The following is a 27,143-nucleotide window of genomic DNA, read 5'->3' on the forward strand; positions in this document are numbered from 1 at the left end:
GTTCCTTGGGAAACAAGGCCGTGCTGTCGGGAGCTGCCAGGAGAGCAGGCAGAAGACGAGGCAAGGCCCATGGGAACTCAGTGGTGGGCTGGGGGGATGCACAACCCCACGGGGGCCCAGGAAAGGAACCTCTGAAAGTGGACATTCCCTGGCAGATCATGGGGCAAGGGAGTGATGCTCAGGTTCCAGGATCTGGACTGGCCCTTAGGAACTGAGGTTGCTCCTCTGATCCTGAGTCCAAGTCAGAAGTGAGGGACAAGGAAGGAAATGACAGGAACATAGGAAGAAGACCAAGAGCCAGATGGAGCCAACTTGGCCTGACCAAAGGGGAGGTTGAAGAGAGGAGGGACCAGGCGTGGGGACTTCACAGACTAGCAAACAAATCAAGGACATGCAACCCAGCACTGGCTGTATACAAGTCTCTAACTGCTGTGTTTAGAGACACAGGCTCCAGAAGCAAGGGATCCCAGACCCACTGACTCACAGAAAGACCCCATTTTCCAGACGAGGATACAAAGTTCAGGAAGGGGAAGTAATCCACCAGCCACACACAGAGACAGGACTGAAATCAGGACTGATAGGTGCCAGGCCCTCCCAGAGAACAGCAGGGATAGGGCCCAGGCTCATGCTGAGATGCTCTGCTGCTATCACGTCCACGAAGATGCTCCTGGCTATGTGCAGAGGTTCCCACACCCATCAATCAACAGGCGGAGAAACTCTAACCCTCTACAGCTAGCCTGCCACCCTGCCCTCTGCTTCAGAGGGCACGCAGACCAGGGCAGGGTATATAGAAGTCCATGGTGTTCCAAAGTTCTGGCAAGGGAGAGGTGCTTAGCCCCTCCCCTCAGGTCTTCCCAATGGGTGAGAGATGAGGAGAAGGCCTGTACTCACCCCCCACCCCCACCCCCACGCTGCTGGGCTAGCCTCCCAAGACTTCTCACAGAGAAGACAGACTGAGGGCAGCGCCAGCTTATTCAAACCATCTTTCCCACTTGTCCCATAGATGAAGCTCAACTCTAAAGTGCTGAGTTGTCCATAGAGGCTGGGAAAACCTATGGAAAACCCACATGTCCAACATCAGGAAGTGGCTGCGTCAACAGTCAGCAGCCACGCACTGGGGTGCTGCTGCCATCAAAAACACACAGAAGACTACGATGACATCAAAAGATGCCTACAATGTGTTGAGTAAATAAACAGCTACAGTTGTAGCATCTGTCCATCAATTTTTAAAATCATGTTACTTGTGGGCACACAAGTATGCATGGAAGGGGCTCTGAATGACATGCATGATTTTACTCACTACTCTGTAGGTATGATAGATTATTTTTTCTTCAAAAGGTTAGGTGGTTATAGCTTAGTGTTAGAGCACCTTGTTTAGCATGTACAAGGCCCTGGGTAAAATCCCTTTTCTCCCCCCCCCCTCCTCCTTCTCAATCTCTTTATTTTGTTGTGCTGATACTGTGGCTTAAACTAAGGGCCTGGGTGCTACCCCTTAGCTTTGGAGCTCTACCACTTGAGCCATAGCTCTACTTCCAGCTTTTTGGTGGTTAAAGATAAGAGTGTCAGTTTTACATGTCAGGGCTGGCTTCAAACCATAATCCTCAGGATGTGAAGGGTAAACAAAGGAGGAGGAGGCTGCAATGCTTGGTAAGAAATGTACGCATTATCCTGCCCATGTAATTGTAACTCCTCTGTACAGTATGTTCACAAATAAAATTAAATTAAATTAAAAAAAAACCATAATCCTCAGATCTAAGCCTCCGGAGTTGCTAGGATTACAGGCATGAGCCACCAGTGCCTGGTCAGAAAGATCTTAACAAATCCAATGATGAGGTCCTGAGAGAGGCAAAGAAGAAGGGAGACAGAAATATGGTCTCTCCTTTGTGAGTTCTCATACTGTTTGTATAGCAGTAAGCAAATACTGTCTTTATATTAAGTACGAAGACTATGAATAAAGAAAACCTCTCAAAACAATATACCTCACATAGGGCTCAGGGTCTTCAGTCTGGGGCCGAATGGGGGTTGGAAGTCCTGGCAACTTTTCTAGGACTGTCTCCTGCCATGCACCCCATCCTACCATCCCTTCACACGGACCCTCTTACCTTGGAATAAGCCTTCCCGCCTTTCAGCTCCTGTGTGAGGAGGGAAACACAAGCATCAGGAATGACTAAGGGACTGTTTCCTTGGGTAACCCCCCAAATCTAAGCCCCAAGAGAGAACAAGGGGCAGAGCAAGTCCCCACATTTTCTATTAGAGGGGACACGTCCGGGGAGTAGTCTAAAACCGTCACACCACCAGCCCGTGCTCCTCTTGCCCTAGGGGCTTGGCCTCACCTTGCGCACGGACACACGGAAGATACAGGGGTCCAGCAGGCCTGTAGCTGGGTTGGCACTCATCTTACACACAAAGGTGAACCTCTTCCGCCACCGCACACAGTTCTCCTGAACCTCCTCCCTGCAGAGACCAAGACGGGACAGGAGAGCATAGGGGATCAGAGACACGGACAGTTTTTTGTGATACAAAGTGAAATTAACCTGGGATAGTAGGTAGCTCACTCTTGTAAACCCAGCTACTTGGGAAGTATAGGAGGAAGTGTAAGTAGGAGAAAGTATAGGTAGGCAGAATTCAGCACCAAGTAAAACCTAAGACCAACCGAGAAATAAGTAAGGCAAAATGGGGCTTGAGGGTATTGTATTCGCATGGTAAAGGGACAAACGGCAGCACCTCTGCCCAGGGGGCACTGTAGGCCCTGAGTTTAAATCTCAATATTGCCAAAATAAAGCCACTATCTTCCCAAGAATGTGCTAGTATATTTGCTGCAGAAACACAAAAAGCACTCAGTGAAAAGGGAAGAAAACGTAGAGCAGCCATTAGTGAGGTCAGGCTGGGCAGCCGCCCTCCAGGGAGCCAGTCCGCTGACCAGCTTGTACCTCCTCCACCACCTTGACCTTGGCTGGCTCCTGCCATGACATGTGGCCTTAACTCACATCAGTCTGCTCAGGTGGGACTATTCAGACAAGACATGGAAGCCAGGTAACTTCCCAGATCACCAGCCAGTCAAGTGCTGAGCTAGCTGGGCCTTCAGCTGGGTTCTGCCAGACTGGGGTGTCTTCTCACCACCAGTAATAACACCAACAACAGTAATCATAGCATCTACCCCTCTGCAGTGCTTCCTGTGTGCCGACACTGTGAAGGAATTGGAATCTCCCTCAGCGAGGCCACTGTGCCTTAGAATGATGGACACAGCTCATCTAAGTCACACCTAGCTACTTTGGGGTTCGGGGGGATCCGGGGACGGAAGCAGCAGCAGCTCGTGACAAGGGAAGCTGAGCTCTGCAGCGCAGCAGCAGTCCCTGCCCCCAACCCTGGCAGAATTAGAGCTCAGGAAGGGGTGGCCACGGAAGGGCGGGGGCGGTGTGAGACAGCATCGAAGCTCATCCCACCTATCCAGCCAGCCAAATGGACAGCTGAGGAAGTGACCTCTCTCCACCCTGCGTGACTGGAGCACAGGTTACCTACCAGATTGGGGCCTAAGGGTGAAGGTCATCCACAGCCAGGCATCTCCTGACCACCAGAATGCTTTTCTCTCATAGCTACCTTGGGCCGTGGGTTTATGCTATCCCCTGTACTACAGATGATGGCACCAAGGCTCCAATTGCATCCCTAGTATCAGACAAAGCACCCCAAAGGTAGGATGTCCACCTTCATAGCCACATTGTTCACCTATCATCTCAGCTGGCTGGCACAGAGCCCAGGAAAGCCTGGCAGCTGGAACCCATAGGGCCTGGGGCCAGCAGTGCCCTGCTATGGACTCGAGGCATCGTGTGTTTGGGACCTTGCAATTCTCAAAAGGTTAATGAAGAGTTACCAAGTGAACTAGCAATTCTCCTATGTACACACCCAACAGTAAGGAAACTTACATTCACAAAACACTTGTATGTAAACATGCACTACAGCATTATTCCCAACAGCTAAACGTGAAAGTAACCCGAATGTCCATCAATTGGGAAATGGAAAGTAATGCTTGGTCTAATCACAGGATAGAGAAGAAATAAAGCACTTATAATATAACATGGGCTAACCTTCAACATATGGATGGCTAAGGGTAAGAAGCCAGACACAAGGAACCACGCAGTAATGATTGCATTATTAGGAAAAGCCCAGAACAGGCAAACCCACAGAGGCAGGAAGTAGACTGGTGGTGGCCAGAGGCTGGGGAGTTGGGGAAATGGGGAGTGACAGCTACTGGATGTGTGGTTTGTGAGGTGATGAAAATGTTCCACAAATGACTACTGACGGATTCATAGCCATGTGAATGTTGGAAACCATCACCTGTTGGCTAAGGGTTGTAGTTCAGTGGTACAATAAATACTTGCCTAGCATGGACAAGGCTGTGGGTTCAATCTCCAGAACTTCAAAAACACAAACTCAATATCTTCAACTATGGGCTGGGAATATGGCTTAGTGGTAGAGTGCTTGCCTAGCATGCATGAAGCCCTGGGGCTCGATTCCTCAGTACCACATACCAGAAAAAGCCACAAGTGGTGCTGTCTCTCAAGTGGTAGAGTGCTAGCCTTAAGCAAAAGAAGCTCAGGGACAGTGCCTAGGCCCTGAAGTTCAAGCCACAGGACTGGCAAAAAAAAAAAAAAAAAAATTGCAGGGTGTTGGTAGCTCATGCCTGTAGCCCTAGCTACTCAGGAGGCTGAGATCTAAGAATCGTAGTTCAAAGCCAGCCCAGGCAGGAAAGTCCGTGAGATTTTTTTTTTTTTTTTTGGTTGGTTGTGGGGCTTGAACTCTGGGCCTGGCACTGTCCCTGAGCTCTTCAGCTCAAGGCTAGTGCTTGAGCCACAGCGCCACTTCTGGTTTTCCAGTGATTTATTGGAGATAAAGAGTTTTACCACCTTTCCTGCCCAGGTTGGTTTTGAACTGCGATCCTCAGATCTCAGCCTCCTGAGTGGCTAAGATTACAGTTGAGAGCTACCAGCACCTAGCTCCATGAGACTCTTATCTCCAATAAACCACCAGAAAACCAGAAGTGGCGCTGTGGCTCAAGTGGCAGTGTGCTCATCTTGAACTGAAGAGCTGAGGGACAGCATCCAAGCCCAGAGTTCAAGCTCCAAGACTGACCCCCCAAAAAGTCTTAAATGATATACTTTTCTTTCCCCCTCAATTGAAATATTCCTCCTCTCTGAAAAAAAAAAGCACAGTGCATTAGATACATGAAGAATGCAGAGCAGGATGCTGTATAGGATTGAGAAGGTGGGTGCTGTATTCAGGCAGGTGGCTAGCATTGGCCCTTATGGCAGTGATGTCAGAGCAAGGCTTGGACTGCAGTAAAGATGTGAGCACTAAGTACAAAGGCCCTGAGATGGAAAGATGCCTAGTAAATTGGGAAAACAGTAAGGAGGCCAGTGGGGGAGAAAGAAGACATCAGTGAGGGCCAGGGGTCAGGTCCTGCTAGGCACCATGGTGAGGACTCTTGGTTTTATTATACCAGCAGCTGTCCTGCTATCATGGATCCTAGTTTAGACAGACGCCAACAGCAGACACCCAGGAGATGAGTAAAGGGACAGAGGAGAAGATAGGTGCCTCCCAAGTAGCCAGTGGGAACTTGAAAGGGTTAAGAGCTGAAGCCCCACCCCATCTAGGAGTGGGAGCAGCTGCTGGTGACCTGACACCTGAAGAGGCTGCGGCTCTGGGCGTGTTAAAACACCCAGAGGGATTAGGATCAGGCTGAAAAGGAATTGCAGGCTTTTTCTCCCCACTTTGAGGGACAGCCGTGGGAACACCAGCCAGGAAGCTGGAGGCCCATTTGTGGTTCCTGCTGGTCCTGCCAGGTCAGGCCAGAGAAAGCCATGTGGAGCCCTCTCAGGCTCAGGTGACAGGCACACCCCCTCCCTCTGCCGGAAGGTGATAGAGCTCACAGGATCGGAATCAGTGCTGGGCCTCCCTCCTGTTTCCATAGGACTGTAAACAATCACTGAGAGATGTCACCACTCCCGTGGGAAGAGGCTGACTGCCAGGCCCTGGCCCACCCCCAGGGGGTCACTGCTTGGGTGAAATAAACACCACAGCAGAAGGCACTTCCTGAAGGCCTGAACACTGAGTGGCTGTTTATCAAGGCTCAGATATACTGTGAGGTCTACCCAAAGTCCCACAGCTATAGGCTGAAAAGCTGTCTCTTTATCCAGGCTCATCTGTGTTCAGGGCCTGTGTCACAGCCCTGCAGGTGAGGGGTGGCCTCCAGGACTGCAGGATGGCACAGACTCTCCATCAGATGTCCACCCTCTGGAAGGAGGAAGCTGGGCATCCTGAAAAGGGTGGAATGAGGGCCCAGGGAAGGCCAGGGCAGGAACAATGAGATGAACAGACTCAGGTCTGGAGATAGGGGCAGACTCAGGTCTGGAGATAGGGGAAGGATGCTGGCCAAAAAAAAAAAAAAAAAAAACGGAGGGGGAGGGCAAGACTGAACAGAATGAGTGGCTCACATTTGTAATCCTAGCTACTCAGCTCTCTCACTTGAGGCACAGCTCCACTTCTGGCTTTTTGGACATTAACTGGAGATAAGAGTCTCATAGACTTTTCTGCCCAGGCTGGCTTTGAACCATGATCCTCAGATCTCCACCTTCTGAGTAGCTAGGATTACAAGCTTGAGCCACCAGCTACTCCAGGCTTGAGAGCAGCAACAAAAATGATTTAAAAAAAAAAAAAAACTTAACATGCACAAGGCCCTGGGTTCAATCCCCAAAACCAGATAGATGAGTAAATAACATGACAAAACCAAGGCACAGAGATCATTCCCACCCAAGGAGGCCTAGAACTCCAGGCTTTTGGCTCTAGGGACAAGTGGCTTATTTATACTGGTGAAAGGACAATGGACAGAGGAAGGGAGCAGCTAGCCAGGTCTGACCACAGTGCAGGTGAGGGAGGCCAGGGTCTCTTGTTTTAATCCAAGCATTATTCCCATAATCAACATTTAAATTTTAAAAGGAGAAAAGGGAATGAAAGCCTCCCCAGCTATCTGATTCAGGAATTTCTCAAGCAAAGCACTCCCAAGCGGGGACATTACATGCAGAGCAGGGAACCTGTTAGCAGGGCTGGAAGTGGCTGTCCCACAGCCTGAAGTTTCAGGGTGCTTTCCCTACCACCGCTGGTGGGGACAGGTAATTACAGACACCAGTTTCATTTTTAGTTTTAAGATATACAATTAGACACAAATTCCAGTAAGGCAGGAGAGTCCTCCACCCACTACAGCCACCACAGAAGCTGATTTTAGCTATTTCTGAGCTGTCCTGAAATAGTGGAGGCCCCCCAAGCAGCTGTCCTCAGAACACCCAATCTCCCAGGCTCTCCTGGCCCCAGGTTGGCCAGCCCAGCAACCTGACTGCCTCTGGCAGCCCTGCAGAGCAGGGTGGAGACACCCAGAACTGGACTTCCATGCTGAGCTGGCCCTCTATGCTACAGAGACTTACTGTGGTATTCACTCTGGGAGTGAGCACCTGTGTGAACCTCCTGCAGGAATCTGGGCAGAGCAGGGGACAGAAGACACTACACAGGAAGTGACTGGCGATCAGGATCACTGGCATATTAGAGGAAAGAGAATGGCTGCAACAGCAGGCAACAGGGCAGGAATGGTGAAGATGCTGCCTTCCCACGCTCCCATCAATCAAAGACTTCTTGAAGAGGCCTCAGAGATGGAGGGTGGGAAGCCAGGCTGCAGGGAACCACAGGCCTTGGCTTCTCAGAGAAGTTTGGAAGTTCCAGCAAAAGTGGCCCCAAAGTCTGGGGCTCTGTGATACCCCAAGGTCAGCTTGCTGCCACATCCCCAGCACTTGGAAACAAAGCAGTTGCTATCTTGGGAGCTAGCTCCTGTCCACAGCTACCAGGGGCCCTCAGGGGCTCTCTCCACAGTTGGTACATGCCCGTCTGGTAGTCATCAAGGAGCAGAAGGCTAGGGAAAAGGAACCCACAAGACCGGTGACCGCAAGGTGACCCTGTGGCCACCCTCAGCCCTTCACCCCCCAGTTGTGAGTACCTGGCAGGGAGCAGGTACTCAATGTCAAGCACAAAGCAGGTGTGGCCCCCCTGCAAGACAGAAGCGTGTCCAACAGTGGGATCCCCAGTACAGATTCCCAACAGTCCCCACTAGAACTGCAAACTCCATAGGACAAAGGTCCTGTGTACTATGGCACACTAAGCAGCAGGGATCCAATGGCTCAGACTTGGAATCCCAGCCACTCAGGAGGATGAGATCTGTGGAGCAAGGTCTGTAGCCAACAGGGACAGGAATGTCTATGAGATTCTTATCTCCAATTAACCACCAAAAAGCTGGAAGGAGAGCTGTGGTTCAAATGATAGAGCCTAGAGTAAAAAGAAAATTAAGGGACAGAGCACAGGCCTGAGTTCAAGGCCCAGTAGCAACACGAGGCGGGGGGGGGGGGGGGGGGAGGGGGCCCAGATAGTGCCAAATCTCTCCCAACTGAGAACTTAAGAACTCATTGCTAGGGACCTAGGAAGGGTACTTTAAACAGCTTCCAGGTGACTCTGGTGCAGGGAGCCAAGCGCCTATGTGGGACCCCAGGGAGTTCCCAGCCCCTTGGCTCAGCCCCTATGACAAGAATCACTAGAAAAGTTGTGTCATTCAAGTCCTCCATCACCTGCTGCCCAGCCTGCTGCTTCTCAGCTCTGCCCACTCCTGGCCTGACTCTCAAGGCGTAGGTTTCTAGAGGCGTGAGCAGTCTCACTGATGCAATCTAGGTTCCCAGCTGGTGAGAGCCAGGCCTGGCCAGGAGAGCAAGAGTCTAATAAGGAAATAATTTAAATCGGCAACATCTGCCAGTGCTTCCCTGAAGAGAAGAGTGCGGCTGCCTGGGGAGGGGCCCACCCCAGGGACCAGCCAAGGCATCTGTCCAGGGGCTGTGGGCCAGAAGAGCCAACGTGGCAGCCCAGCAGTGCCTGGCTCCTGCCAGGAGTTCAGGGCCGCGTGCAGGGGAAGCAGCTCTGGCCCAGCCAAGCCCCTCCTTCCATAGCACGGGCAGCAAGAAGTTCTCAGAAGCCAAACCACTTGGTGCCTGAAACCAGAGTGCTCAATAACCACCACCGCCTCCACACCCACACCCACACCCACACCAGCTCCAAGCTGCCTTTTCTGCTCTCCTGCCAATGAGAGCCCTAAGAATGGCTCAGGGATTGGTCATGGGCTGGTAGTACTAGTTGGCATCATTGACCCAAAGAAGCAGAGTAGACAGCCATCTGGGGCTCTGGAAATTCTTTAAGACAGACAAGGGGTGAGGGGCAGGCCAGGAAATTTAGGCTTGCTGGGAAAGAGTTATGGTTAAAAGTGTCAGGGTCAAGCCAGGCGCTGGTGGCTCATGCCTGTAATCCTAGCTACTCAGGAGGCTGAGATCTGAGGATTATGGTTCAAAGTCAGCCCAGGCAGAAAAGTCTATGAGACTCTTATCTCCAATTAACCTCTCAAAAACCAGTAGTGAAACTGTGGCTAATTTGGTAGAGCACTAGCCTTGAGCAAAAAGAGTTCAGGGACAGCGCCTGAGCTTTGAGATCAAGCCCCACAGGAAACAACTAAAAACAAACAAAAAACACAAAATTCAAGGCAGACTGATGCCAGCTTCCCTGCTTACAGATATAGACAAGTAAATGTCCTGCTCTGCCTTTTGCCCAAGAACCAGATGATGTGGGTGGCTCAAGCTACACCCTTGACAAACATCCATGAATGTGATTCTCATCTGATGCTAGGAGTCCTGTGCTCTTTTTTCCTATTTTAAACTCCACCCCTAAATCTGGTTACTCCCTCTTGCTTAGGTGAAGGGATCCAGAGCAAATTGTTGTCTCCAACACAAGTGCTGGTTGGTCCAACCCTACCACCTAGTGTGGCCCAGCCCAACTCTTGCTTCCAGGGTACCCTCCCATGTCCTAGGTGCTTCTCCAACACTGTCTTCCTGTTGAAAGCTGAGAGCTCACACCTATAATCCCAGCTGCTCAGAAGGTTGCGATCTAAGGGTTTCAGGTGGAAGCCAGCCCAGGCAGAAAAATCCATGAGACTCTTAACTTCACTTAACTACTGAGAACAATGGAAAGGGTGACAAGGTATACTGAACTTATAAACTGATTTGAACTGTAACCCCCTGTACCCAAAAAAAAAAAAAAGCCAGACATGGAAGTGTGGCTCAAGTAATAGAACACCAGCTTTGAACAACTGACAAGGCTGGGAATGTGGCTTAGTGGTAGAGTGCTTGCAGCCCTGGGTTCAATTCCTCAGTACCACATAAACAGAAAAAGCTGGAAGTGATGCTGTGGCTCAAGTGGTAAAGTGCTAGAGCACTGAGAAACTCAGTGACAGAGCCCAGACCAAAGCCTGCAAAAGTACCTAAGGCACTAAGCCAAGCCTCTCCCTATTCATCCTCCCAGATCTACAGTCCAACCCCTCCTCCTCCATCATGGGCTAGGAACCTAAGCCCAGAGTGGGGAAGTCACCTGCCCAAGGACTTCCAGCCAGGAAATCTATAATCTGAACACACAACTATCTGGCTCCTAAACTGAACCCCTGTGCCAGGACTACGCTGGGCCAGAGACCCCAGGAATTCAAAGCAAAAAGACACAGTAGGCATAAGGTATGGATATAGTCACAACCTCCCCTCCTAGAACTCAGGACTTGAGCACTCAGAGGTGGGGGCTGGCTCTGTTCAGAGGATTCTCCTTTCTGTACCTCCCAGATTCCCAGCAGGCCCATTCAAAAGGCATGAGGAGGCAGAGACAGGTCCAAGGCCAGCCTCTATCAGCCAAAGGACATTTGGCCTCTCTGGGTCTCTGACACCACACTGTCCATCTCATGGCATTGTACAAGGCCTGGCATAAACATGGTTGGCATCCACACTGAATTGAGGGCAGGGTCTGGCCTTTCAGAAGTATCTAAGAACCTCAAGTTCTCCTCAGAAGGCAGGCGGTCCAGGAAAAGCCCCTGACCTAGTCCTCTTCCCCTTTCCTTGCTGGAGGACCAGAGACCTGATTGGTCATTTCCTCAGGCCCGGAACTGGGCTGCGACAACATCCAGGGAGAAGGTCTGGCAGGTGGCCAGGAATGTGTTGGCTCCTGGCTGACTCAGGCCTGGGTGGTGTTTGATGCACCAGAAGAGGAAGGAGAGAGAGAGAGAAAGGAGAGATACCTGTCCCCAGGGCCTAGGTCATGGTGTCACCTGTCCTCTGAGTCTCTATCCTTTATTTGAGCTCATCCTGAGGGCAATGCCAGCCACCTTAACATGCAGGGTTCCCTCTCCTCAGCCTGGGTCTTAGGTGTATTAGAGACAGTATGGCTCCCAGAGCGGAGGCAGGACAACCTTCCATCCAAGAATAGCAGCTGGGTGCTCAGTGAGCACCTGATAATTAAATGAAAGTCCTGGTACCCCTGCTCCATAAGGGCAGCCCTAGGTCTTCCTGAACCAGCTCTTGGTCAGGGCTTCCCAGGTGTGGTCACACCTTGTTCTCTACAGAGTCCAAAGGGTCAGGGACTATGGCCATCACTGGATCTGCAATCCAGGTGTTCCCACGGATCAACACACTATTCCCTGTGGCTCCCTCCATGTCTGAAGTGACCACAAGATCATCAGGGACTTCTCAGATAATCAGGGACTTCTCAGCCGCAGTCACTTTTCCTCACAGCCTGGCACCAACTCAGACCTGTTTTTCCAGCTGTCCTCAGCAGCAATCTGAGATTCCAGCCACAGGATGAAAGGCTCAGGGTCAGGCAGGACCACGAGGCCTTGACTCACTGGTATCCACCTCCTCCCTGGCCACTTGATGGATCTCTGTAGACTCGCTGACCAACTCTAGACCCATCCTTGTCTCTGTCACAAACTCTATAGGTATTTACTGAGCATTTACTATGTGAGCTGGGCTGAGCAGGACAATGGGAATACATCCAAATGGGCCAGGCTTTGGTCTAAACCCAAGATGGACATGGCTAGCATCACCAGGTCCAGATGTATCATGTGATCCTCTTAGCTGAAACAAACAAACCCCTTAGGAGCTGCAGCTGCCCAGGGTCAACATGTTCTTTGCCCTTAGGAGGCACATCAGTTATTCTATACATCTCCAGCTGGGTGCAGGTGGCTCACATCTGTAATCCTAGCTACTCAAGAGGCTGAGAGCTGAGGATCATAGTTTTGAAGCCCACCAACGCAAGGAAGTTCATGAGACTCTTTTGTTGTTGTTGTTTGTTTTTGTTTTTTGGTCAGTCGTGGGTTTTGAACTCTGGGCCTGGGGGCTGTCCCTCAACTCTTCAGCTCAAGGCTAGTGCTCTACCAGTCTCATGGACTTTCTTGCCGGGCTGGCTTTGAACCTTGATCCTCAGATCTCAGCCTCCTGAGTAGCTAGGATTACAGGTGTGAGCCAGGTGCTGACTCTTATTTCCAATTAACCACCAAAAATCTGGAAATGGAGCTGTGGGTCAAGTGGTAGAATGCTTGCCTTGAGCACAGAAGCTCAAGGACATCACCTAGGCCCTGAGTTCATGCCTCAGGACGGACGGACGGACGGACACACACACACACACACACACCACTATATCCCCAAAGAGAATATTCAGGACAAGTAGTAATGCTCCCTCCCTTCCCATGCTGTGCTTAGCACTTTTCCCATTTTTTTCCTTTTTCTTTTATCAGTCCTGGGGCTTGAACTCAGGGCCTGGGCACTGTCCCTGAGCTTTTCTGCTCAAGGCTCTGCTCTACCACTTTGGGCCACAGCTCCACTTCTGGTTTTCTGGTAGTTAATTTGAGATAAGAGTCATATGGAGGGCTGGGAAGGTGGCTCAGTGGTAGAGCGTTTGCCTTGCATGCTTGAGGCCCTGGGTTCGATTCCTCAGCACCACATAAGCAAAAAGAAAAAAGCCGGAAGTGGCGCTGTGGCTCAAGTGGCAGAGCGCTAGCCTTGAGCTGAAGAGCTGAGGGACAGCGCCCAGGCCCAGAGTTCAGGCCCCATGACCGGACCCAAAAAAAAAAAAAAAAGAGTCATATGGACTTTCCTGCCCAGGCTGGCTTTGAACCACAATCCTCAGATCTCGACCTCCTGAGTAGCTAGGATTACAGGTGTGATGCCACCAGTGACTGGCAGTGCTTCTCTTAATGTCTGTGTCTAATGGTTTCCTCCTGCTCTTGTGCCCCAGACAGGGAGCACAGTGTCTTGGCCAGGGCAGTGGTCCAGCACTAATCACAATTGTTTCAATGGGTGAACCTCAGGAAGAACGAAGAGAAACAACTCAAGGGAGATAGGGAGGAATGTGAACCTTTCCTTTCTGCTCCCAGCTCCAGATTTCTTCCAACTATTGTCCTGGACTGTTACCCCCGCCCCCCACTCCAGCCTTTACTGAACATATGCTGTGAGCCAAAGGCTAGATGGAGTATGATAGATGTTCAGCCACTGAATCCAGGTACCACAGTGGGACTTACTATCCATTTCTCGTAAGATGAAGGCAAAGTTCAGAGACCCAGCTGTCTGGCAAGTTCAGGAGCCGACCAAGTCTCTGAACTGCTAAGCCTCACATCCTAACAATCCCTGCAGTGATTTGCAAGAGACAAAGGAAAATCCCTAGCTAGAGCAAACTGCTAGCAATTGCCAAGATGAGCTATTGCCTTGTAAACAAGATACACTCATTACAAAGACTCCAAAAAAGTCCCAAGGAACTTCTCCAGGCACCAGAAAAGATGTCTTGTTTTGTTTATAGAGTTTTAGTGCCCACCCAGAACCTTCCAGAGGTGTAAGAGGTGTGAGGCAGGCTTGTTTGGGCATAGAAATGGGCAGCTCTGCCGGGCACCGGTGGCTCACGCCTGTAATCCTAGCTACTGAGGAGGCTGAGATCTGAGGATCGCAGTTCAAAGCCAGTACAGACAGAAATGTCCATGAGACTCTTATCTCCAATTAACCACCAGAAAACCGGAAGTGGTGCTGTGGCTCAAGCGATAGAGTGCTCACCTTGAGCTGAAGGGTGCAGGGATAGCACCCAAGCCCAGAATTCAAGCCCATGACCCACCAAAAAAAAAAAAAAGGAAAGTTAAAAAAAAAAGAAATGGGCAGCTCTTAGATCCTCAAAAAGAACACACCCATGCAACCAGTCACTCCTGCAAAACCAAAACAAAACAAAAAACTAGAACTTTGCAGGCCTAAAAGTCCCTTCTAGAACAACCTCTACCCCAGCTGGGATAACTTTACCTTAATTGAACTAGAAAGTTTTTTTTTTTTTGGTCAGTTGTGGGGTTTTAACTCAGGGCCTAAGTGCTGTCCCTGAGCTCTTTTGCTCAAGGCTAGTGCTCTACCACTTTAACCCACAGTGCTACTTCCCGTTCTCTGGTGGTTTATTGGAGATAAGGTGGCTCAGTGGTAGCACGCTTGCCTTGCATGCCAGAGGCCCTGGGTTCGATTCCTCAGCACCACATAAGAAAAAAAGCCGGAAGTGGCGCTGTGGCTCAAGTGGTAGAGCACTAGCCTTGAGCTGAAGAGCTGAGGGACAGCGCCCAGGCCCAGAGTTCAGGCCCCACACTCGACCGGACCGAAAAAAAAAAAAGAGCCCCGCAGGGGCTTTTCACCCTAGGCTGGTTTCAAACCACGATCCTGATGATCCTCAGCTTCCTCTCAGCCTCCTGATTAGCTAGGATTACAGAGGCGAGTCACTGGCCAGCAACTGGCATGCTTTTGAACATGATATAAATTTCATTGTATACTCTTGACTTAGGTCTTCATCGTTCAATGGTGCTTGTTGTGTGACTTGTCCTTCTATGTGCTCAACAATGCAAGGTGACAATCTCAGTTTTGCTTTCACAGTGACAGGACTAAGAAGCTATCCTTAGCTGCTTACCTGCTCTTCTACAATCTGCAGTAGGTCCACCACTGACTGCTTTTGCTGGTTTTTTTTTTTTTTTGGGGGGGGTCCGGTCCTGATGCCTGAACTCTGGGCTTGGGCACTGTCCCTCAGCTCTTCAGCTCAAGGCTAGCACTCTACCATTTGAGCCACAGCACCACTTCCTGCTTTTTTCTTTTTGCTTATGGGGTGCCTCATGCACACAAGGCAAGCACTCTAGCACTGAGCCACCTTCCGAGCCCATGCTTTTGCTGGTTCTAACACACAAACATGACAAATCTAACTCTGGTTCATTCCCAGAGCTTATTGTCTAGGCCATTCCCAAGAGCTTCCCTATCTCAAGCTCCCTCCCAGACCACCAGCCTTTCCCTGCTCAGATTCTGCCTCTGCCTTACCCATCCCCCAATGCCACGCTTTGACTGGGTTCATGTGCCACAGGTGTCCTGCAGGATGGGAGCCACATCCTGGTGACAGGACTAGGGTTCCAGACACAGAAGGTGCCTGGGAACTGGGGGAAGTGCAAGCCACAAGCATGCTGCTTCCAGATCTCTGTAGAGTCCGGCCAAACAGAGCAGAAGTAGTGGGAGGAGAGGGCGTTTCATGTATAGGAAGGATCTAGACTGTTGCTCTCCTTGTGCCAGGCTGCTCGCCTACTCTCTCAGCAGAGTTTGCCAGTTTTTTAGCTGCTAGGGACCTAGCTGTATGGCTCTCTTTACTCCAGATGAGTAAACTCCACTTGATGGTGGAGGAAAAGATGCTGTAGGGGCAAAGCCCAGTCAGAGCAATCTGGGAACACTACAGAGCCAACTGCAGAACCTGAGTCAGGCCTCGTTCTCTCTGCCCCTTGCCAGCCTGCTATTGCTTGGCTACCAGCCATGGGGGTCCATCCAACCCAGTCCTTGGGGCCCTCAACTGCCTCTCAATTGCAATCACTGAGCCCATGGTGGCACCCAGCTGCCTGGTAAGCCGTGAAGGGCTGCTCCTGACACGGATTGATACTTTGGGCACTGCAGGGAGGGGCTGGGCTCCGCAGCTGGCAGTAGGCAACACGCAGGCACCAGCACCCATGCTGGTTCAGAGCCAGGGGAGAAAAGTCCCAGGCAGGAGCAGTGCCAAGCCACAGTTTAAGTCCCAGGACTGAGAAGCCATGGAGGCTGTCCCTGTCCAGGAAGGGCTCCAGTCTGGGGAGGGAGTTAAGACATATGGATATGTTCTGTAGTACAGTGTAATGAGGGCCCAAGGGGTGACATGGAGGAAAGGCCAGAAAAGGCTTCCCAGAGGAGATGGTGCTTGGGCTGAGAAACGGGGAGGAGGGGAGGGAAGGTGGGATGAGGGATACCAAGGGCTCCAGGCGCTGTCACCCATGTTCTGCCAGTGCCTCCACTTTGGTGAAGAGCTCTCTACCATCTGCCAGAGCTGTCCCTGAGCTGGCTGTGCAGATGTTCCAGCCAGGACAGTCCAAGCCAACAGGGCCAAGAAAGCATGCAGGCCCCGCTGCGATGACCCTGGGCCCTGAGCAGGGAAAGAAGTCTCCTCAGCATTTCATCAGTCCTGGCCTACAGGGCAGTGCCAGCTGCCATGAGGCACAAACACTTGGCCTGCCTCATGTCTCAGCCCAGAGACAGGAGGACAAACTAGCATAGACCAGGAGCCAAGTGGATGTCTGGCAGGTAGTTATCTGGCCACATCCATCCAAGAGCACTGTGAGGCAGGCCCAAGCAGCCTTGCTTTAAGAAAGCTGCAAAGGGGCTGGGAAGATGGCTCAGAGGTAGAGCGCTTGCCTTGCATGCATGAGGCCCTGGGTTCGATTCCTCAGCACCACATAAGCAAAAAGAAAAAAGCCGGAAGTGGCGCTGTGGCTCAAGTGGTAGAGCGCTAGCCTTGAGCTACAGAGTTGAGGGACAGTGCCCAGGCCCAGAGTTCAGGCCCCATGACCGGACCCCAAAAAAAAAAAGAAGAAAGCTGCAAAGGAAGGTCATAGCCAAGAACACAGGCAGTGAATGGCAGTTCTGGAGGGCAAAGAAGAAACCTACCGGCAGAGACAGTCCCTACCGGAACTCCCCTTCCTCCAAGTACTGAAACAAGCTGGATGCAGAGGCTGAGGGCTGCCGGCTGCCAAGCAACGTAGAATCAGATGAGGGTGAGGGCATTTCTGGGCCTACATTTAAAAACTCTTGGGGCTGGGAATGTGGCTTAGTGATAAGAGTGCTTGCCTAGCATGCATGAAGCCCTGGGTTCAATTCCTCAGTACAACATACACAGAAAAAGATGGAAGTGGTACTGTGGTTCAAGTGGTAGAATGCTAGCCTTGAGCCAAAGAAGCTCAGGGACAGTGCCCAGGCTCTGAGTTCAAGCCCCAGGCCCAGCAAGAAAAAAAAAAAAAGTCTTCCAAGCCTGGGGCATCAAGAGAGGTTCAGAGCAAAAAAAGACTAAGGATTTTCTAATTACAGCCAAGGATACCAAAGCCAGATAGAGGCTGAGCAGCTCTGAGCCAACCCATCAGACCCAGTGTCCTGGCAATTCAAAGCACCTGTCAAGAGAGGTGGGTAATGAGGACAACCAATCCCACCATACACACACACATTAGCTCAAGGTCTCTTGCTAAACAGATCTGTCTTACCCCTATCTTCAAACCTTTCAGTGGCTCCCTGGTTAAGATTCTGATGGATTTAAGAGGGCTTACTAAGTAGTCCCTGAATCCATGCAGAATCCCTAGACTCCTGAGGCTGTGCACAGACTCACTAGCAGCCATTCCAATGCTCAGGCAGAGCCTCTAGAAAGCAAGTCAGGACTTCCAAGAACTAAACAGTCAGGGCTCAAAGCGATTCCAGGCCTCCCCCAGCTAGGCAGCACCCACAGACTTACCATGTGGTTGCTGCTAACCACCTCCACTACCGCTAGAGCAGCTCCCAAGAGGGAACACCGAGCAAGAAACAGGCCTCAGGGAGCAGCCTTGGCTCCAAGGAACCAGATCACCTCAGGTCAGGGCTGCTGGCAGGGAGATGACAGGGGCTGCGCCAGGGTGGCATCTGCCAGCTCCATGGAGTTGATGCAAAAGCCAGGCACAGGCTGGGCAGACTCAGTTCTCTCATCAAGGCCACTAGCAGCATAATCTGATCTGACCTTGATGGGAGCCAGCTGACCTAGTCCCATAGCCTCAGTGCCTAGGCTCACCTCTGAGGTCTCCTAGCCTTGCCCACTTGCCAGAAGGACACTTTCCACAGGTCTTTCTGCCCCTGTGCCAACAAATGGAAGGCCTTCCACAGGAGATCTGGGGTCCAGGCTGACCCAGGTAAAATGAGGAACAAACACCATACCAGGGGCCCAGGGATGCACAGTGGGGTCAAGCAGAGCCCTGGGCCAAAGCCTCTTGAGCCAAACAAACTGCTGCCAGCAATGTGTCTGATCTTCCAACTTAAACTGAAAAGTCTGGATTTTTATATGATCAACAACGACTGAACAACAAAAAAGGTCAACAAACCCCCAGCTACATTCAGCTACCGCGCACTCTAAACGCTGGTCTTCCAACACCTTCTAACTCCCCTGCCCATTCTACTTGTCACCCTCTCCAGTCTGTCCCTGCTTCTCCCTATACCTGTCACTACCCACCCAGGCCAGGCCAGCACTGCCTGCCACCCACTCCAACTGTCTCTCACTGAGTGAAGGTTAAACTTTCCTGTATCTTCAATACCTCCCAGCCAACAACTATCATCCTAGCCAGCATATCAGATCACATTGTACCCCTGGTCCACACAGAACTCCCAAGGCCAGGAACAGTCTGGCATGGATACCTTCCACCTTAATTTACTACAATTCCCTGCCCTCCCTTCACCTCCTCCTTCCAACCCTTTCCTAGACAACCTCCCCCCCACCAGCTCCAAGCAAGTGCCTTATTCTGTCTAGGGGCCTCTACTTCAAGGACTCTTCCCCACCTTCTCCAATCCCCCTCAGCCCTAAGGCTCCCATGCAGTGTTCCTTCTTCAGGGAAGTCCTCCTTCTGTCAGCAATGTGCCCTATAATGAGACAGTGACTCCATGAGAGCAAGGATTGTGTCCTGCCCGGCTTGGTGCTCATTCAATGCCTGCCAAATGAATGGACAGATGCCTGAAAAAATGTCTACCCGTTGGCAGGTATGTCTACTTCAGATCTGCCTAGCCCCCAAGTTTCCATGACACTTACCAGATACGTCCCATACACGTTGCAAGCACTGGGAAGCAGGGCTATCTGGTCCCACTCACCTCTAGAAGCACAAGGCCAAGACAGTCTTAGGGACCCATGCCTGCCAGCCCCTCTTCCCTCCTGAGGACTCTGTCCAGCATGTCTTGCCTATCTTGGGAGATCCCTCTGTATCGTCAGACACCTGCTCCACTCACTAGGTATGATACTGGGTGTTCATCTCCAATCTGTCTTCAGAGTTGAACCAAGATACCCAGACAAGGGCAGCTCATGACAGTAGACTTGAATGGCATTGCACAGCTTTTTCCAAGAAGGATGGGTGAGGGAATGAGGGGCGGCAGGGCCCTGACCAAGTCTATGGCCTATATGAGGAAAGGTCAAGCCAGCCTGGCCCCAGGCTCTGGGACTGGGCACAGGGCCTACAGCTTCAGGACTGTCTTGCCCAAGGCCTTCCTTCATGCTCCAAGGTCTCCTGTCCCAGTGGGCACAAGGCCGTAGCCACAGAAAGCAGGCAGTGCCTGAGGTTTAAGCAGCCAGGGCTCTTTCAACAGGTTGCTCAAATAAAAACCCCACTGAAGGCCAACCAAGGATTCAAAGCTGCCAAAGAAATGCCGGGGAGGGGCCTCTCCAAGTCACAGTCTGCTTCTCAGACTGCCTGGCGCTCACGTCTAGAGCAGGAGGAGCCCTTCCTCTCCTCTGGACCCAGCCTGCCTCCTCTGAGGCATAAGGGACAGAAATGAAGGCCAGACCAGGGTCTGCCTGACTGGATCATTTGGAAATCCAATGACTCAACCCTGGCAAGTCACTTCTTTGCCCCAGGCCTCAGTTTCCCCACCCATTGTATTTTTGGCATTCCTCTCTTCCTTGCTGTAGGTTTAGTCAGCATTTCCCTCTAACTCCCCTTTCCTGGCACTACCAACTACTTACAAGCCAAAAGACCAGTGCCAGCCAGAAGGACAGTCCTGGGATGTTTGGATTCTTCCTGCCCAAAAGCTACCTTCAGCAGGTTGGCTACTTCTTGACTATCAGACTCAGCCTGAACCTCTACAACTACTCCTACCCCAAGCTTCTCTGCTGCCATTTAGATCTCCCTGCATTGGTGAGAGACATGAGGACTGAGGCAATTGCCCCACTGTGTCCTAATGCTAGCCTGTGTCTGGCATCAAATCCACACAGAGACTTTAGCTTCATCACCTTCTTATGTCCTGTCTCTAGACTGTCCAGCTCTGGACTTTCCTGCACCACAAACCCATGGAAAGAAGCCTTTTCAAGGGCCTAAAGGTGTCACACGGGCCAGGAAGGGCTTCTGAAACACTGTCATCAAGGTAGAGTGGCTTTAAAGCTGGATGAGCTGAAGTTCAAGTCATCTCTTACTCTCTTGCTGACACTGGCCCAGTCACCTCAACTCTCTAAACCCCAGTGTTCTCACCAACCGGAGGACACCTCAGCTCATGAGGTAGTTATGATAGTTGAAGTGCCCTGCAAATCACTGGCATAGAGTAAGTCTACAATCAAAAGCGGCTTACTCCATGAAAGGTAGAATGTGTTTGTGAATTTAACTAAGCATCACTATCCCACAATACTGTAAAATTTTTGAAATTGTATATTTAATCACAATAAAGAATTTGCAAAAAAAAAAAGTGGCTTACATGTATAATAATCCTAACTACTCAGGAGGCTGAGATCTGAAGACTGAGCCAGCCCATGCAGAGAAGGCCATGAGGCTGCTCTAAAATAGCCAGCAAAAAAAGCAGGGTTTAAGGGGCAGAGACCCATTGAATATGCACAAGCTCCTCCCCCATCATCACCAAAACAAAACAAAAATAACAACAAAAAATAATGGCTTCAGACATAAATCCTAGCTACTCAGGAGGCTGACACCTGAAGATCACCATTTGAAGCCAGCCAGACAAACAAGTCTATGAGATTCTTATCTCCAATTAACAGCAAATATCAAGAAGTAGGGCTATGGCTCAAGTGGCAGCAAAAAAACTAAGAGGCAGTGCCCAGGCCCTGAGTTCAAGCCGTAGTACTGACACAAAACAAAACAAAGTAATACTTTCTCAAATACCATTTAGTGGGGACCTCTAGCAGAGTGTAGCTTCACCTTTCAGGCCTTAGTTCCTCTCCAGATGGCTGGAAGAGGGGAGTGGCTAACAGGGAAAACATCTGTAAAACACGCAGTACAGTATTTGTCACAAAGTACAGGTACTCAGAACATGGTAGCTGTGAAGATGACTTGGTACACAGGTGTCAGAAAGATGAGGCTGACACGCACTGGTGGCTCACACCTGTAATCTTAGCTACTCAGGAAGCTGAGATCTGAGGATTATGGTTCAAAGCCAGCCCAGGAAGGAAAGTCTGTGAGACTCTTATCTCCAATAAACCACTCAGAAAACCAGAAGTGGTGCTGTGGCTCAAGTGGTAGAATGCTAGCCTTGAGCTGAAGAACAGCGCCCAGACCCAGAGTTGGAAGTCCCACATCAACCTCCTCCCCTCCCCCGCCACACACACACACACACACACACACACACACACACACACACACACACACGATGAGGCTGAGGAACAGCCACAAATCGGGTCAGGTGGAGCTGTCTTCCCAGCTGTTGCCATGGCACTCACACATAGAGCAACACACTCCAGCTGGAAGGGTGGATACTGAAGGGTGGGACCTCCGTCTATCATTCTGACACCACCCATACTGCCAACACTAGGCCTGAGCCACCTCAGAGGGCAACCCTGCCTGGATCTGGGCCTAGGATCTAGTCTGGCCGAGTTACTCTAGTCCTCTGAGACCTTGGCAATACGGAAGGATGGCTGAGGTCAGGTCTCTGAAATACTGATCAGGTAGGGGTGTGGGTGGAGGGAGTAGGAATCCGGGAATCCTCACCACCTGACCAAAAGCCCACAAAAGACAAAGCAGCTCTACAGTGGCCTCAGATTTCAATGTCACAGGCTCTTCAAGCCACACTTGCCCAGCAGCACACAAATGCCCAAGTGCCCAAGTGCCCAGGCTGGGCGTCACAGCAGTCAGCTCCTGCCTCCTTAGCCCACTGAGGCTTCCTCCAGGATAAAGATTTGGAAAGGCTGCTTGGTTCACAGAACCTGAGGCTCCTTGCCAGGAGGGAAGAAGGGAAAACAGGTGAAACCCAGACCATGTGGCCTGAGACCTGGAACTTTCCAGACTTTCCCAGATGCGAGAGGGCAGGTTAGGGCAATGGAAATACTGACAGTTAAGGGTGACTGTGCTGACAGGGCCTGGGAAGCCAGGCGAGAACATCAGGTTGAACTTGACAGGATTCAAGGCACCATTTCCATCCATTCCCAGCTCACATGTAGGCCCCCTGTTGACCCCATGGCGGTGTTTTCTTACAACATGCCCCTCTGCTCACACTACTGCTGCTGCAACTGCCTGGGCTAACATGGTACATTATCCATCTCCCTCACAACCCAGAGGTGGGTGTCACTTCCCCATTTTGTAAAAGAGAAAACAGGTTCAGATATACAACAGGGTAGTGGTTAAAAGCTCATACCCAGTTTGAAGCTGGGCCCCACTGCAAAGTAAATCACTCTCTCTTGAGTCTCAGTTTTTACCTTTGTAAAATGGGGGTAACAATCTCATGAGACTCCCAGCTCCCCCACCCTGCATCTACCCCTGCTCCATGTCAACAGACAAGGCATTAAATGAGAGATACTGGTAAGACACAGAGTACAACACCAGTAACTGCTGGCTCTTTTCATCAGAGTGGTTAGGTAAATCATCCAAAGTCACTCAGCCACTGAGTGGCCAACTCGAGACCCCAGCTTTAGCACAGCCCTCTGAACGATGGGCCACTCTGTGGGGTGGCTATAGGACCACAGGCTTCTGGGGTTACAGAGGATTACCACCCTCACCCTCCCACCACAAGGGGCAGCCCTGTCAAATTCCTCAGATAAATAGTTCCCAGCAGAACAGAGAGCAGCGGGTAGAGAAGGACCCCACCCTGTCCACACAGGAGATTCCAAAATCTGTTAGGCCAAAGCAACTTCTCTCCTTCTGGCACAGCATTTGGCCTTTGGGTTCATCCAACAGGTCTCCAAACTGGCCAAGCTCTGCTAACAATTGCCTTCTGCTAGGTCCTTTGCAAACTAGTTACTTCCTCTTTCTGGGCCTCAGTTTCTACATCTGTAACACACACCTGTTATCTCACCATAGTTTAAGGCAGTGCCAACTAACTGGGCTCACAAGGTCATCTGAGGAGCAAAAAACTGACCAATTAAGGGTAGCATAGTGCCCCAAACCCTGGGCCAGAACCTGTACCACCATCTAGCTACTGAAAACCCTCCCACAACTCTGATGGAGAAACCTGTGTGAGGCCGTTTCCAAAAAGGAAATATGAGCCAGAAAGAGCTAGGGCAGTATCCCCTATCTGTTCAAATCCAAGGACCTGTCTGGACTGGCCAAGACTGTGTGACCTCAGGTGGGCCCAGTCTGCAAGGGGGCAGCCTAGACACTCCGTTACATTCAGCAATAAGCTGGGCAGCTGGACTTGCCAGGACGGGGATCAACACAAAACCAAACTCAGGGCTTTTAGGGAGGGCAGCAGCTTCCAGACAAGGGTATTTGCAATTCAAAGCAGTCCAGCTCCAGCCAGAGAAGGACCAACACTCAGAGCAGATTGGGCAAGCCAAAATCCAGCCACCACCTCCAGCGCTGACCTAGGAAGACCTGGGACTGGGCCTTCCTAGTCACTCAACACTGCCAGAGAACCTGTAGCTGGCTCAGGCTTTAAATCACACGACAGCTTCGGTGGCCAAGCTGGGGTGCAAGGTAGCCTGGACCACCCCTTTTCTACTCACTCTCTTAAGGAGCCAGTCCCACTGGGCTCTATATGCAAGTCTGCAGAATAGCCCTATTGTGTGCAGCATTCAAGGCCCCAAAAGAGCTGGGGAAAAAAGACCCCGGGTATATCTGGCTGGTCAGGTGCATACAGGTGCCAGATTGCATAGATCCAGTCCTGCCCTGGGCAAAACTACCCAAACATATATAATCTCTAGGGCTCACCCGACCCCACAGGGGGCTTCCGTCTTTGTCAAGTGGCTAGGTCTGGCTCGTCAGCCCCCTCCCCTGCAAGTACCAATGACCCAGTTCTTACCTTGAAGACAAGCTGACAAAATCCCCGCCATCCAGCAGCCGGACCTTGCAGAAGAGGACCCCGTTCACAAAGGGGACCGCAGTCAGCTCCTCCAGGGTGAAAGTGGTTTGAAATTTGAATTTCTTCTTCTTCATCAAGAAAGCCATGAGCGAGTTCCCTGAGTCTGAAGCCCCGAAGGCCAAAATATAAGGAGGAGCCAGAAACCCCCAGGATCCTTTTCTCTACACCACACCCCCTCCTCCAAAACACCGGAGCCGGATCCCACCCAGATGGTGGCCGAGGCGCCGAAGCGGGACGAGATCTGAGTTCGGAGCCCCAGGTCTGAACGATCAATCCAGTTGGCTGGCTGGCTGGCTTCACCCTCGGGGCGCCAGGGCTCGGAGGGGCTCTGAGCGGCCCGGGGCTTCACCGGCATGTAAACAGCGGAGCATGGACCAAGAAGCAAGGACAGAGGTGGCGGGCGGCGCGCGAGCGGCGGCGCAGCCCTGCAGCATCCCGAGCCGCGGACCCCAGGGAGATCACGCCGTGCGGCCGGGCAGACCCCGGAGACTGAGGAGCGGCGGGCCGGGGCGGCCCGGAGCTGCGGGCGGCCCCGCCTCCGCCCCGCTGGCGGCCGGGGGAGGCGCCTCCCCCGCGCACACGCCCCCGCACCTGGAGCCGGCCGGCCTGCGCAGGTGAGGCCGCGGGAGGCAGGAGGGCACCCAGGGGCGATAGGAAAGCACCGAGCGCGTTCCCGGAAAGCGCGGCGGGAACGCTGAGGGCTGGGAATGTCCGACCGCAGGGCTCCTCCGGGCAGGCACCCGATCGGCCCCAGTCAGCAGGGGCGCCGCCTCCTCCTCGGTCCCGGGACCCGCGCCGCGGGGCCTGGCGGAGCTGAGGCGCCCTCCGGCCCAGCCGGTGGCTGCCGCCTCGCCCGCCGCCTCAGCCCAGCACCCGGCGAGCAGCAGTAGCGCCGCCGCCGGCACCTCGGACCAGGCCGCCTGAACCCTCAGCTGAGCAACACCGCTCGGAGAATGCCAAGGCCCTACACCGCCGCCCGCGGAGCCGCGGACGAGCGCGGCAGGGGCGGGGCGCCGGCGGCTCAATCTACCCACGATTGGGCGAGCCGGCGAGGCGTGCGCGGAGGGTCATTGGTGGATGGTGGCGCAGGGCGGGACTCACGGGAGGCCGAAGCGGCTACTGCATTCTGATTGGTGCATGGTACATCCTAACCCGCCTCCTCAGGCGGGCGGGGCGAAGGAGCCCGAGTGGGGCGGGGGAAAGTGTGTGCAGCCTGGCTGTGGGAGGTCTCGGGGTGGGGAGCTGGAGCTGGCGGGGACTGGAGGGGAGCTCCAGCCGAAGAAAAGAAGAAACAATGCTGAGGAGAAACAATCTGAAAACTCTGGCTGCAACAGCCTTCCAGGGTCCTGCCAGATTTGAGGTCATTGAACACTCAAGCAGGCCCGGAAAGCAGTGAGCCCGATTTCTTAGAAAACTGACCCCCCCAGAACTATAGCCCAAGACCCGAGCAGATCTGAGGAGGTGTCAGAAGTCGTTTCTGTCAAGACCCAGCTTGTCTCGATTCCAGGCTTTTATCTAGGCCTCGTGTTGGCTTTTGGGGTCTCAGTTTGTCTACGGCTGATCTCATTGGTTAGATTAACTGCTCTAGGGGCAGAGAACGCAGGGAAGCCCTCTGCATTTTCTAGTTCATTCACTCAGTCCTCAAATGTTTAGGGGGTCTGCTCTGAGCCAGGCAAAACCCAGTGGTGTGCTTGCTCTCCCACATTGTTTCAAGCTGAAGAGCAGGTCTAGCTGGGTTCAAGTGGCTCACACCTGTAATCCTAGCTACTCTGGAGACAGAGGTATGGGACTCATATCTCCAGTTAACCAGCAAAAAGCCGGAGGTGGGGTGTGGCTCAAATAGTAGAATGCTAGCCTTGGGCAGAAAAAGCCTAGAAGAGTGCAATGGAGTTCAAGGTCCTAAGTTCAAGCCCAGATGCAAAATATATATATATATATATATATATATATATATATATATATATATATATATATTTTAAACCACTAGAGCAGCAAATAGGCACACGGGAAGCTGTAATAGGAACTGAGGGGAGGCACATGGCATGTGGTAGGAAAAGGACTTAGAAGAGTCTGGCACAAAGCAGCCCAGCCTGCTTGGCAAAGTACAGGCAGAGAGAGCCGCCAGCGATCTGGTATCTAAATCGTTTTGAGCACCTCCATTTGGCTGCGTGGTGGAGGGGGGGTGGGCACTGTAGCAGCCTGATCTGGCAGTCTTGTACATCAGAGTAAGGAGGAAGCCATCACCTGGTTTTGAGTCACAGTGACTGAGAGAGACTTTCTTTTTGTTGGGGGGGAGCTGGTTCTGATTTCAAGTACTGTGGAGATGAGATGAGAAATGGATGAGTGAGAAGCCTTTGTGGTGGTACAGGCAGATGGTGATACAGGATCAAAGCATGGTAGGGCTAGTAGGGGGCTACAAAAAAGAGGACATTGGAGATGCAGAAGGGCTGGGCTTTTGGACTTCAGGACTTATGCTTGGAGATGAGTTGTGAACAAGGACCCCTATTTCTGTTCACTTGCTTTTCGTTCTTTTTTGTTTTGTGCTGGTACTAGGGTTTGAATTTAAGGGCCTTAACTTTTTTGCTCAAGGTTGATGCTCTACTCCTTGAGCCATAGCTCCACTTCCGGCTTTCTGCTAGTTAATTGGAAATAAGAGTCTCATGGACTTTCTTGCCCAGGCTGGCTTTGAACCTCTAACCTTAGATCTCAGCCTCCTGAGTAGCTATGGTTACAGTTGTGAGCAACTATCATCCAGCCCATTTCTGCTTTAATACTATTTATCAGTGATGGGGGGAGGAGCAGGGGAGTGGAAGTCCATGGTTCTCTCTTATAATTTAGAAAACATAGCCTGTTTAGAGAAGAGAGATAATAGTAAGTTTTTGTCCTAGTAGGTATTTTATAAAT

The 27,143-nt window shown here is 51.7% G+C and overlaps 1 protein-coding gene across 1 annotated transcript in view; it reads right to left on the reverse strand.

Annotated features, from left to right (window-relative positions):
- Fam102a (family with sequence similarity 102, member A) overlaps positions 1 to 25,176 on the reverse strand; it is a 35,206-nt gene extending 10,030 nt beyond the window's left edge. Inside the window, exons 1-3 of the mRNA XM_013021428.1 lie at positions 24,180 to 25,176; positions 2,334 to 2,454; positions 2,103 to 2,132 (exon numbers count right to left, since the gene is read on the reverse strand). Of these exons, the coding sequence (XP_012876882.1) occupies positions 2,103 to 2,132; positions 2,334 to 2,454; positions 24,180 to 24,325 (297 nt within the window). The 5' untranslated portion in view covers positions 24,326 to 25,176. The remainder of the gene's footprint in view (positions 1 to 2,102; positions 2,133 to 2,333; positions 2,455 to 24,179) is intronic.
- Positions 25,177 to 27,143: the final 1,967 nt, after the last annotated feature.

This window comes from Dipodomys ordii, unplaced genomic scaffold (assembly GCF_000151885.1).
Source record: "Dipodomys ordii isolate 6190 unplaced genomic scaffold, Dord_2.0 Scaffold55, whole genome shotgun sequence".
Classification (NCBI taxonomy): Eukaryota; Metazoa; Chordata; class Mammalia; order Rodentia; family Heteromyidae; genus Dipodomys; species Dipodomys ordii.